Source organism: Eptatretus burgeri, chromosome 13, assembly GCF_056783735.1.
Source record: "Eptatretus burgeri isolate ZD-2024b chromosome 13, Ebu_testis_v1, whole genome shotgun sequence".
In the NCBI taxonomy this organism is placed as follows: domain Eukaryota; kingdom Metazoa; phylum Chordata; class Myxini; order Myxiniformes; family Myxinidae; genus Eptatretus; species Eptatretus burgeri.
Genome location: NC_140973.1, coordinates 35,494,577 through 35,508,150, shown reverse-complemented (window position 1 = coordinate 35,508,150; position 13,574 = coordinate 35,494,577). Strand labels below are relative to the sequence as shown.

Genomic DNA, 13,574 nt, shown 5'->3' with positions numbered 1-13,574 from the left:
CAATGTATGGAGGTCCTCAATGCCAGACATTAAATCAGAGCCGTATCCCGAGACATATCGCGTGCTTTTGACACCGTCTGGCACCCTGCCCTGCTCACCAAACTCTCCTCCCATGGTATTCAAGGCCATCTCCACACATGGCTCGCAGAATTCCCCTCCTGTCGCAGTCAACGTGTGGCCCTAAATGGAGTTCTTTCATCCCCCCTTCCTGTCCAGGCTGGAGTTCCTCAAGGTAGCGTTCTGGGCCCTGTTCTTTTTCTGGTTTTCATCAATGATCTCTCAGACTCTCTGGAAAATCCTCTATTTCTCTTTGCTGATGTCTCCACCCTCTGCCATACCATCGGTCATCCCTCAGACCAGCAAGCAGCAGCTTCATCGCTCTCTGCAGATCTGGATAAAATCACAAACTGGTCCAACACGTGGAACATGTGTTTCAATCCTAAAAAATCTCACACTCTCACTATGTCTCTCCAAAAGAACCGTTTGGAACCCTCCCCCCCCCCCACCCCGCCTCTACTTTCTCAACTATTTTCTTGAAGAAATCCTTTTATTCAAGCTTCTAGGTCTCACTATCTGCCATGATCTTTCCTGGGAAAGCCACATTTCCAACCTGGCCTCCAAAGCCAGTCACTGACTGGGCATTCTCCGTCATGCAAAGTCCTTCTTCGGGCAACCAGAGGTCCTGACCACAGACAAAGCTTTCCTCCACAGCCTGATGGAGTACTGCTCTCCCCTCTGGGCTGGTGCTCCTGCCTCTCACCTTTCTTTTAGCTTCACATTGTGGAAACCAAGGCATTTAGGATCATTGGGATCTCCCACGGTGAGGCTGAGTGTTTGGGTCTCTCACTATCTCACCGCAGGCAGGTCCATTGTCTTTCTGTTTTCTAACGTCTCCTCACCAGTCTCACGCCCCCCCCCGCTCCCCCCCCCCGCTCTGTCTGTGATATGTCCCACCATATTTCTGCAGAGCGCTCAAGGACCGACGGCAACCCCCTTCTGGTAAAACTACCAAAATCACGAATCACTGCTCATCTTCACTCTTTCATTCCTCTTTTTTCCCGCCTTTGGAATAAACTCCCACACTCTCTTCAATCCCACTCTTCCCTCCAAGTCTTCAAAACAGCTATCCACCACCACCTATCTTCCCCCATCCAAAACCACGATCTTTTCTACCCCGTTAATCCACCCAAAACCTACCTCCTTCAAATTGCCTGCCTTCCTTCCCGAAAGTTCCCTGTCGTGTAAGTTCCTGAAAGTCCCTGCGGTGTCCATCTCGTCTACCCCGTGCTCCCCTCCCCCATCCCTCTCCCTTCCACAGATCTCCTAATGTCTCTGTTCCCCACTGTTTTGTCCTTCCCTCCAGCCATCCCTCATCTCCTTCCCTCCATTGTTGTGCATTGTGTGTTAGCTCTCATACGAGCCTCGACAATGTATACAAAAAAAAATTTTTTTTAATGAAAAATAAAAACGGTGTCACAAAAATTAGACTTGTGGACCCCTTTAGGTGAGTCAAGGAAATCGGAATTGTACTGTACATACATTGAACTGCTTGGTTTTGTTTTGCAGTTCATGCTCTGTTAAGTCTAAGTGTTGACACAGAAAACAGAAAGGCATTCATTTTGGTGGCTGTCCTGCATCTTGATGCGAGCTCAGAAATAACAAAATCTATGCATATTTTGTCAAAAACATTTCACCTCAACCCTCATCCATGCCCATCTCGGGTTTCACCACTCTCCAAGGGATCAATCCTCATTTCATGTTAAAAACATTGGAAGTGTTTTTCAGGCAATTCCTCGTAAAATATTCATCTCGTGCAGAACAAATTTAGATTCAGAGAACATCGAGCTTAAACATCCAGATAATGCTGGCAAAACAACTTGTGGATTGTCAATGTTACAAGCTCACTTCAACATCTGCAGCAGGTTTGCAATCTTGTAATAATTGGTTACACGAGTTAATTGTCACAATACCTTTCACATACATTTCAGCCAGCAAGTTTATGACTTCCCTTACTAACCTAGAATAGCACTCATCGAAGTGCCTAGCTCCGCCAAGCTGAACGGATTCCATTTTGTATCGCACTGATAATCAAAATAAAGACCAATTACTGCACCGTAGTCCCAAGAAGGAAGCCAGACATAACAACACACAAACACACGCACACACGCACGCACATTAGGTACTGTTATGTACTTACAAAAGCTATTTTATTTGAAGTTATAACCTTAACTTATAAGCAAGTGACTGATTTCCCAACTGCTCGGATCATCAGCGGGGCACCGTTTTTCATCGAGGTTTCAATCCTTTCAGCCGAGAACCTCTCCAAACGGCGGATCCACAACCCCAGTCGCAGGTCCACATCAGTGGATGACTCAACATCAATGGACCCACAACCTCAACGTTGTGTCCAGACAGTCAGTCAACACAGCAATGCAACATCCTTATTCAAACTTATTTCATTTTTACCTTTATTTAAAGTATTGCTACATTTGAATAACTTTAATAATACATCACTTTGTATGATGATATATCAAGCGATCAACACTTTCCTTGTCCATTACACCGCGTCTCCATCTAACCATGGACTCAAACTGTCATTAAAATATTCAAACTGTCATTAACAACCAATTTTGACGTGCTGCACTGTGTAACCGAGCAACCACCAAAACCGGATCTGCATCCGGACCTTAACCAAAATCTATTCGGCTGGTCCTTGTCACCTAACCAACTCATCCACCAAGTTTAGTCCTACTCCGTCAATAACTGTTTGAGATATGGTAGTGTACTGTATGTCGTTTTTGGCCCTATCTCTCACCGGTGAAGAATCACTTGAAACTTCAAAAAAATTCTCGTATCCAGAGCTGGATCTGGATCTTCACCAGAATCAAACCAATTTGTCTTTGTCACATACCCAACCTATCCACCAACTGTTGTCTGAATCTGTCCATATCTTAAGAGATATTGTGCTATATATCGTGTTTGGCCCTGTATCTAAATGGTGGAAAAAAATCACTTAAATAATTATTCTAGTATCCGGATCTTCGCCGAAATCAAATCAATTCGTCCTTGTCAAACACCCAACCTGTCCACCAAGTCTGTCTGAATCCATGTATAACTTTATGAGATATCCTGCTCACATTCAGACAGAGAAAGAGGCAGACAGTGGTGAAAACATAAAAAAACACTTTCAGTGGCGGAGGTAATCATGCATTGCACTTCAGTTCTTGTTTGAGGTGGGAGATTAAGTTGAACTTTTTGTATAAACAGAGTCCAGGCTCATGGAAGAGCTTGAAGTTTTCTTCATGGTGATCCAGAATACCAAGATGCCGAGGAGCAAGAGGTGTGACTATATACTGTATCTGTGTCCTCACAGAATGGTGCAGTGGGAGTGCACACACTTTTGAGCCGTCTCATCTGGGTTCGATTTTTAGCCCCAGCTTTAAACTGCCAGATTGGTGCTTGACGGAGAGGGCATTGCATTATAAAGTACACAACCCCTTGGATGCACATTATGCAGTGTATCAGTCTGCCAGCATTAGTAACTAAATGTAAAAGATCCCACAGTGTCCTTCATAAAGAGGAAGGGAGTTATCGTCGGCATCCTAACAAATTATGAATTCCTGTTTTTACATACAATGGCCAATGCCATTCATTATATATTTGCAGCTCCCGGAAATGATGCTCCCTGCGCGTGGAACTCGTAATTGACTCCTGGCCAAATATGAACACAATAGGATACTAAATGGATCAGTCCAGTGATTACCAGGCACACAATGAAAAGAACCGCTCAACAATAATACTCCATTGCCGTGGCCGGGAACTACACAGATTGCTCAGCTTTTGAGCAATTCCAAGTGCGAGAGCTTCAGCACCATCATATTCACCAGCCATGATACATCCATTAAGCCTGGTGTTGGATTAGTGGTTAGGGTGGCGGCTTGGGATCCTAGGGTCCTGAGTTCAAGCCCTATTGGGCTGCTGAATTAAAATACAGCAGGAGGTTGACTCAGCCTGTCATCCTTCCGAGGTCGGCAAAATGAGCACCAGTGTACTGGTAAGGGGGACACTGCATCAGCGGCATAGCTGCGTCCCAACCAATGATGCAATCAGCAGCCACGGGGAGAGATCGAGAGATCGAGAGATCGAGAGATCGAGAGATCGAGAGATCGAGAGATCGAGAGATCGAGAGATCGAGATCGAGAGATCGAGAGATCGAGAGATCGAGAGATCGAGAGATCGAGAGATCGAGAGATCGAGATCGAGAGATCGAGATCGAGAGATCGAGATCGAGAGATCGAGAGATCGAGAGATCGAGAGATCGAGAGATCGAGAGATCGAGAGATCGAGAGATCGAGAGAGAGAGATCGAGAGAGAGAGATCGAGAGAGAGAGATCGAGAGATCGAGATCGAGAGATCGAGATCGAGAGATCGAGATCGAGAGAGAGAGAGATCGAGAGAGAGAGAGATCGAGAGAGAGAGAGATCGAGAGAGAGAGAGATCGAGAGAGAGAGATCGAGAGAGAGAGAGAGAGAGAGAGAGAGAGAGAGAGAGAGATCCATTGCCATGTCCTTAGGCTCTGCGATCCATAATCAGTATTTTATTATCAGCGAAGCAATCAAAGTCTTTCAGGATGGTGCAGAGGTAACACACTTGCCTTTGAGCTGTCTTGTCTGTTTTGAATTCCCAACCAGACTATATAATGTCAGACTCATGCTTGACAAGCAAGGTGTTGCATCACAAAGTGTGCTTCCCCTTTGATGGACTTAAAGGCCCTGTCACACCTTGACGTTTTAGCCAGCGTATGCCGACATATGAAAAATTTGGTGAATACGCTGGCACACGTCGAATATGTTATGGGTAAGTTTTGTATACGTTAAGAGCACACTGAAGCACGCTGGCATACGTCATAGTACACCGAGCTCGTTGACAAATTTTAAGCATGCTCAAAATTTTTCGACGTATGCCAGCGTATGACTCACACGTTCCGCATACGCTGGCCATAAGTTGTAGGCACGTTATGCGATCGTTGACACACGTCGACACACGTTACTTGTAAGTTACTCATAAGTCGGAATATGTTGAGGTAATGTCTAGCGTACCCGAAACTTATTTCTAGCCTATGAGTAACGTGCTTTGAACCTATGTGTAACGTATCTCCAACACATAGTGACGTATGTAGACGTATTTGACGTCTTCTGGACACCACAGAACTTACTGAACGTGTTTCTAACTTACAGCTACCGTATAATGGCGTATTGGCAGCGTTTAGGGTAATTGGTATATAAAAAAGGGCTTCACAGGAGGAACCCGTCAGTGTTCCAGACTCCATGTTGAGTAGATGTCCATGTCAGTAGTATCAGTAGTAGTAGTAGGTGAGCATGTCAGTAGTAGTAGTAGTAGTAGTAGGTCCATGTTAGTAGTAGTAGGTGAGCGTGATGGGGAGGGTGTGGGTGATGATGGATTCTCCTTGTGTCCGCGTCCACGGCCACGGCCAGGTGACTTCTTTGCAGCATTCTTCGAAGTTTTATTTGGCATGACGGTGATGTTGACACTTCGATGTCTAGTGCGGTTATGATTTGAATTGTCGAGCGGCAGCCTTTTAATAGGCTATGCCACATGATCGTCGGCGATACGCTGCTGCGCGCTATGCATAAGTTAGACTATCGTTGGGCATAGGTTGTGAACGCTGACAACACGCTAAGCATTCGTTGGTATGTTATCTATAAGTTATCGAAACGTTCTGTGTGCATTGCTAATACGTTATACATACGTCCAACTCGTTATGAATACGCCCAAAACTGAAAAAAAAACCATCAATAATTCAGTGTACGCCAGTGTTTTACATACATTTTGATACGTTGCCATACGCTGGCTAAAACGTCAAGGTGTGACAGGGCCCTAAGCTGGGGACACATCTGCCAGCATTACCGCTGTGAACATTAACAATCCCATGGTGTACTTTGACTCAGAGTAGGTGAGCTATCACTGGCAACCTGGCCAAGTTACAAACTCATGACCTTATGGCCATGGTCACCACACCAGCAGTCCAGCTTCACCTCATCTTGACACAATCAGAGGACCGAATTAATAATGTATTCTTGGTCCAATATGCATTCACCAACAATGATGAATGTCTCATCTTGACAGGATAACTTCCTTGTTAATAGGTTTCAACGGAGGCCTGTTTCACTGTCACAAGGTGCCATCACATTTGCAAAAACATAAAAAAAAAAAACATCTCAAGGAAGCAATCTTCCTGCGAGCTCCTACACCTCCGTTGTCCCCAAAAACTCCTCCTTGTGTCCCTCTCGAGTGCATTAATCATTTTATCCCTCCCCAAATGTTGAAATTATCATCCGTCCTCTTCCCTGCATTCTCGAGTCCTCTCATTTGCTCCATATATGTAGTCCTTCTAGTGGAAAGAAAAACTGAATGGAAAGCATTCCTGAGGGAAGAATGGTAAGGATATTGGGAAGGGATTGAAGTAACTGAAGGGGGAGGGGAATGGGATTTGCATTTTCTTCCCTGTGATTGGGGGTGATAGGGTAGTGGTGGTCCACATACAGTACCTAACCGTCATGGATAGGTATAACATCTCAGATAAGCAGTCAAGTTCAAGATCCAGTTGTACCGAATTGTGTAACATCCCCATAAAGGATGAATAAATGTAAAAACAAAAGCCAAAAGCTCACCCCGACATACGTCACTTTAAGATTTATCCAAACATCTCTAATTTGCATCATTGATAACCCACGACATGATAATTGGCTATGCTGGTGGCTGGTGGTGCTAAATATGCACAAAGCAGGGACTTTAAAATGACTAGTGAGCCCATTGGTTCGTTGGAGAAAATTTTCATTGATCTTCGCAGCCTTGTTGCATATACTCAAATGTTGTACTGCTTGAGCATTAGCTTGCCTTTCGCCAAGCCAAGGTGTGCTTGGGCTGGTGTGGGGATAATATCTTCGTCATTATTATTGCCATATGATACTATTATTATTATGATATGAGGAAATCGAACACAATAGACAATGAGCCAATCGACACGGAGTTGGTTACACCGGTATTTCTTTTCTACAAGGGCATTCTTGAAGCTGCTTCAATTGGAAACCATTAAATACAGGGTTTTTAGTGGGGTTTTCATGCCGTGTGCACCTTCCCACCAGCATATTTGAATTTGAAAAGTTTTTGTTTCAACTTGAAACGCCGTGGAACAAGGCTATGCATTCAAGCATGGAGCAATGAGCTCTCCTGCCAATCACCATGGTAGAACGTCATGAAGTAGAAGATTCTGCACATGGGAATACAAGTGCAGACACTGCGGATTCACAAATTGCAAGATACATCTCTCTAAGGTGCTCTGTCCAAAGGCATGAGACTGTTTGCACTTCTCTCTAAGAAACTGCTTCGGTAGCATGGAACGTGCCTTCTCATGGACCACTAAACAACAAATAATACACCATGCCTTCCAAAAGGCAAAATAACATGAGAAAGAACAATCAGAGATTGCAGACCCTCGCCAGAACTTGTTTTGTGTGGTGTGTTTAGTTTTGTGTGGTGTTTGTGTGCTGGTGTGATTACATAATTAACTTGAAGGGCTCTCGGGAGAGCGCATACCTCCGCCAGGTAATGCCTGATCCAGAAGAACGTATCGGCCATTACATTTTTGAAACATCATGCCATCCAGCACGATATCGTTTTTGGACCGATCTCTCAATGGGGAAGAATCAATTTAGAAATTAAATAATTCTCGTATCCAGTTCCGGATTCGGATCTTCACCAAAATCGAACCAATTCGCCCTCGTCACACACCCAACCTGCCCACCAAGTTTCGTCCAAATCCATCAACAAATTTTTGAGATATCGTGCTATAGGTTTAGCACGATCTCTCAATGGTGAAGAATCACTTAAAAAAATTCTAGTAGTCGGATCCGGATCTGGATCTACACCAAAATCTAATTACGTCGACCTTATCACACACCGAACTTGTACACAAAATTTCATTCAAATCCGTCCACAACTTTTTGACATATCCTTCACACAAACAGATAAACAGACAGACAAACAAACAGACATAAACAGGCAGAAAGGGGTGAAAACATAACCTCCTTCACCTTCGGTGGTGGAGGTAATAAGAGACACAAGTCTGAAGACAACGATGGTTCACGAGCGGTATTTGACGATGTAGATTGTTTCAGAAGTCAAGGATGAGACAATGTGATAATGTTTGACCAAGTTATAAAAATGATCAACATGATGTGGTATGAGTGACAGGTTATTAGCTGCAAAATGTCGAAAACCCGGTTTCGTTCAACAACTTTCAAAATTTGACCTTTGCATAACCTTTAAAGGTCACAAAACAATGTTGTGGACATTAAAATAAGGAAACAGGATACGTGCTATAGCTTATTGGAGTTGGTTCGTCGAAGAACGTCAAAAACCCGGTTCGATTCCCACAACTTTGAAAATTTGACCTTTGTGAACTTTAAAGGTCAAAGGTCAAGGATTATGACCTTTGGTGCAAAACTTCCTCTGGAACATTCCAGGAACAATATAACGTCATATAGGCTGTTTGGCATTTCGCACTCATCGGATTATCCATACTTTGATGAAATCAGTGTAAAAACAAACTTGAAGGGGGCGCCATGGGCAAGGTGTTCGAGATAGAGCAAAATGGTTTCAAGACTTTAGGTGGGGGATTACCTCAAGATTATGCATAAAAAATATTGTCATCGTAACTCTCAAAGTTTGGGCAGTCGTATGATTTTTATGTCAAAATTCGAAATTTTCTAAGTTCGTGACCTTGTGACCTTGACCTTGGGACGAAAATGAAAAATTGAGCTCCGTGGGGCTATGCAGGTGCCATTGGGCTAACCAAATAGCAAAACCCCTGCCAGATTCGAAAAACCCCTCGGAGAAGAAAATTTTTTATGTCAAAATTCGCAATTTTCTACGTTCGTGACCTTGTGACCTTGACCTTGGGATGAAAATGAAAAATCGAGCTCCGTGGGGCTATGCAGGTGCCATTGGGCTAACCAAATACCGAAACCCCTGTCAGATTCGACAAACCCCCGAGGAGATGATGCAAATTTAAATAGGCTACCCCCTAAAAACACATGTTTTTTGGGCGTGACTCCGCCCATAATGGGCGCACCACGCCCATTTTCAGAAAAACACAACCAGATCATGATATAACCAGATCCCACCAACATTTTATCAGGATCGGATCAAAACCCACAGAGCTATGCTCGGGACAGACAGGCAGACAGACAGACATACAGACAGACATACAGACAGACAACAATAACGAATATCGTGGTCACTTATTTTTTTGTGAAAATATTTTTTCGTGAACCAATAATTAGAACTGCCACTTTGTAACTGCTGGCAGTGATGACCAGGTACCAAGATGCCCCACTTTGATTGGACACCTACCCCTGACCCATGATGTTTTTTTTTTATTATTATTATTCAATTGAATTTAGAATGGGATTAAAATGAATTAAATTCACATCAAATGGAAGACCAAATCGATACAGTCCTGCATTGGAGTAATCAGAAGGAACCCGAACAAGCAAAAAGCAAAAATGAAGTCATCAGGAGGAACCTGGATAGGACTCACATTTCAGCTGCTACTCCTCTCCCCTCAAACCCATCCAGGCACAGCCAAGTGAGCCATTTTCAAAAAATGAAAAATAAATAAAAATAAAAAAGAACCCAGATCAAAACAATTTAAATAATTCTGGCTGCCAGACCATGTATCCAATCAAGTTGAAATTTAAAACATCTATTCCCCATCACTACTACATCATAATTGTGAAGTTTCATATCAGTTGATTTAGTAGTTCCAAAGAAAATATTATTTAATATTTTTCTTCAATCCGATGTGGCTGCCAAACCATGTGACCAATCAATTATTCCTTAAACTTGTACACCCAAGGCTTGGGTAACATTTGTGTGAGGTTTCACCTCGATCTGTCCAGCTGTTCTGGAGAAGAATTTTTTTTCGATGTTTTAGGGTAAATCCAATGTGGATGCCAAACCATGTGACCTATGACATCATATGTGTGAACCTTTTGGTCCCCGTGGATAGGCGACCCATACGTGTAAAGTTTCGCCTCGATCTGTTCGGCCACTTCAGAGAAGAAGTTTTTTGAAAGTTTTTATTTTATTTTAACAATATGGCTACCATGACCGAGCCGTGAGTCAAGCAACCAATGACGTCATCAAATTGCTTTTTGTGGACCATTTTATCCCGAGATGACCCTCAAAATTTTTCATACTGATCAGATATAGCGTTCTCCATATGAAATTATGACGTCATAGTGAAGGCACCTATGACGTCTTTTTAAAAAAATATCACTCATTCCCCTTGGTGCAGTTTCTTTGTATGTGCCATGTTTCAATTTTTTCCTTGGTGCAGTTTCAGAGATACAGAGGTCCAAAGTTTTTCCAACATGGCTGCCACACCACGTGACCTATGACATCATAATTATCATTAAAACATTATCTATGAGTCTTCGCACCAATGGTGAAAATTTTGTCTTGATCTCACAAGCGGTTGCGGAGAAAAACACGAAAGTCTGCGCGGACAAACAAACAAACAAACGGACCCAAATGCAACACCCTCTCCTTTGGTGAGAGTAATTATTAAAACTGAACATTAAAGGTGCAATTTATATGCATTATATGTGGAAGAGGTGGGGATAGGGGGGAGGGGATAGGGGGCTGGGGATGAATGTTTGAAATGAAGAAAATTAAGTTGGGAGGTTATGGGTGCTACAGTGAGGCACAGAAGAATGGGTGAATTATGGAGATAGCTATTAACCATATTTCAATTTAAAATGAAGTCTTCATTATTCATCGTACAATTTTTGCTCAGTAAGAAGAGGCAGTATTTGTGAAAAATGTGGGATATATGTACGAGGTAGACCTGGTCATCTACTTTCCGTTTTTCCCCCTTCAGCATCTAATGCTGCTGACCTTGAAATCAGCTCTAATTGTATGGACCACGATGCAGAGCCAATAACTTATTACATTTCTTTACGCTGATTTGCAAATTAAAGATTTTGAAAATCATTACATTGCAAGATCTTTCACATATTCATCGGGGTATCGACATATTCTTCTTCTCCTTTAATCGCCTCAATTATTCCCACGTTATTGTTCATGAAAGACACCGTGGGATTTTTAATGTACACCAACTAATGCTGGCAGATGGGACACCCAGTTTAACGTCCATCCGAGGAACGGCACACGTTGGTGAATCTCCCTGCATATTAAATACTGGGATGAAAGTTTTATAGATAGGCCGAGATTCAAACCCAGGCTCGACAGCTTCGAGGCGAGTGTGTGTACCTCTCGGCTATCCTGCCAGCCCGGCGTATCAACATATTATGTACACAAAAAGGAGGATGGGTGGGAGGTTCAAAAATTCTGTCATATATATATATATATATATATATATATATATATATATATATATATATATATATATATATATATATATATATATATATATATATATTGCATGACCTCTCATTTGATCATCTCAGAGATGCATAAGAAGGATCGTTTTGGCCGATAATGTCTATGACAAATAATTATCAGCATGTAATTGGCAGTGCTTTATTTCAGTGTTATAGATTTAGTGGGAAAGTATAGCCTGGCGTTGGCTTAGTGGTTGGGGTGGCTTGTTTTGGATCTGAGGATCCTGAATTCAAGCCCTGTTGGCTGCTGAATTAACACCAGGTGGGGTTGACTCAGCCAGTCATCCTTACGAGGTCGGTGAAATGAGTCCCAGTGTACTGGTACAGGGGAGGAGGAGGAGGAGGAGGAGGAGGAGGAGGAGGAGGAGGAGGAGGAGGAGGAGGAGGAGGAGGAGGAGAATAATAATAATAATAACTAGCCGAAACCCCATCACAGACGGATTCCGTTCATTCAACCACCCTCACCAGCTCACCCACACTCGAGGGACATGGACTGGACAGGGCGTGCTTGCCCCCGCCTCCCACCCCCCGCATTCAATTTGCTTGCCCCCGTCTCTTGATTCCCCGCCCCACTTGCCCCGCGGGCGCCCGCCCCCCTGTCCACCCCCTCACACTCAACCCGCCTAATTCACCCCAGCCTCCGCCCACTCATCCCCCGCCGCATTTCCCCATCTCTCGCTTTCAATTTGCTTACCCCCGCCCAAAAATTTGCTTACCTTGCCCCCCGCCTCTTCACTCCCTGCCCCCGTCTCTTCATCCCCCGCCCCAGTCTCTTCATCCCCCATCCCCTCTTCTTCACTCCTCGCCCCCGTCTCAACGAAAAGTGTTTATTCTGCTTCAGAGTTGAAGTTTGACTATTGCCACTATGTGCGATGCACTCTTACAGGTACGAAGTTTCTTTCAGTCCAGGTCACAGTAGCAAGAAAAACGTGACGCGACCGCTAGGAGGAGCACAAAATTGGTCCTTCACTCTTAATATATATATATATATATATATATATATATATATATATATATATATATATATATATATATATATATATATATATATATATATATTATAATAATTCCCTGTGTTATAAAATTGGCCTGAAATCATTACACCACAACAGGTAAAGCACTCAAACAAAATTTAAAATAGGATTTGCAATAACAGAAGTAGTAGGTACCTTTACTCACAAGCAAACTGTAGATTTGCAGGATGACTTAGGATGGCACCAAAGATGTTGGAGGCGAGACACTGGTAGGACCCAGAATCACGATGCTCCGTTGGGTTTACCAACACAAGTTGTGCATCAGCCTTCAGAACATGGCCACGTTTCTTCACAAAATTCCCATTTCGTATCCACCTGTGGATATTAACAAGCATTATGTATTCGCCAAGTCTTAATTGATCAATTATTACAAGTAGAAGCACGAGTAAAAATACAATATTAAAAAAAGAAAAAGAAAGGAAGCCATTTCTTCTTGTGCTGATTGAAGGAGCTAAAAATAGCAGGTTATATATTTCATAACAGCAAAGAAAACAAATTTCGGCAACAATCAAGGCAGCGGTCTGTTGCCTATACACCACCTGGTTTGAAAACATTTTGTCTGATTGAAAAAAATATAATTTCCCCAAATGTTTTGCTTAAATTTGAAGCATATTTTACATTTTAAAATTTTATTTCTGAAGAGCATTTAAGTTTTACAGGGTGGGACAGACGTAGACAGACAGACATAAAATATATACAATGTCTTCAGAAAGTGTTCACATCCCTCGACTTGTCACATTTTGTTGTGTTGCAGCCTAAATTTAAAATGGATTAAATTTAATTTTTTTTATTACCGATCTAAATAATTACTTTATTGAAGCACGTTTGGCATCGAGTGCAGCTTCGAGTCTTCGTGGGTATGTCTGCATCAGCTTTGCACATCTGGATTTGGGGATTTTCTCCCATTCTTCCTTGCAGATTTGCTCAAGCTCTGTCAAGTTGTATGGGGAGCGTCGGTGAACGGCATTCTTCAAGTCTTTCCACAGATTCTCAATGGGATTCAAGTCTGGGCATTGGCTGGGCCACTCAAGGACGTTGATGGTCATTGGAG

At 42.9% G+C, this 13,574-nt stretch overlaps 1 protein-coding gene across 4 annotated transcripts in view; it reads right to left on the bottom strand.

Moving 5' to 3' along the window:
- Positions 1–13,574, bottom strand: part of LOC147014234 (contactin-4-like) — a 588,183-nt gene that overhangs the window by 410,615 nt on the left and 163,994 nt on the right. For all 4 annotated transcript variants that reach the window (XM_085852006.1, XM_085852003.1, XM_085852004.1 and 1 more), the window contains one exon: positions 12,669–12,838. In XM_085852006.1, the coding sequence (XP_085708132.1) occupies positions 12,669–12,838 (170 nt within the window). The remainder of the gene's footprint in view (positions 1–12,668; positions 12,839–13,574) is intronic.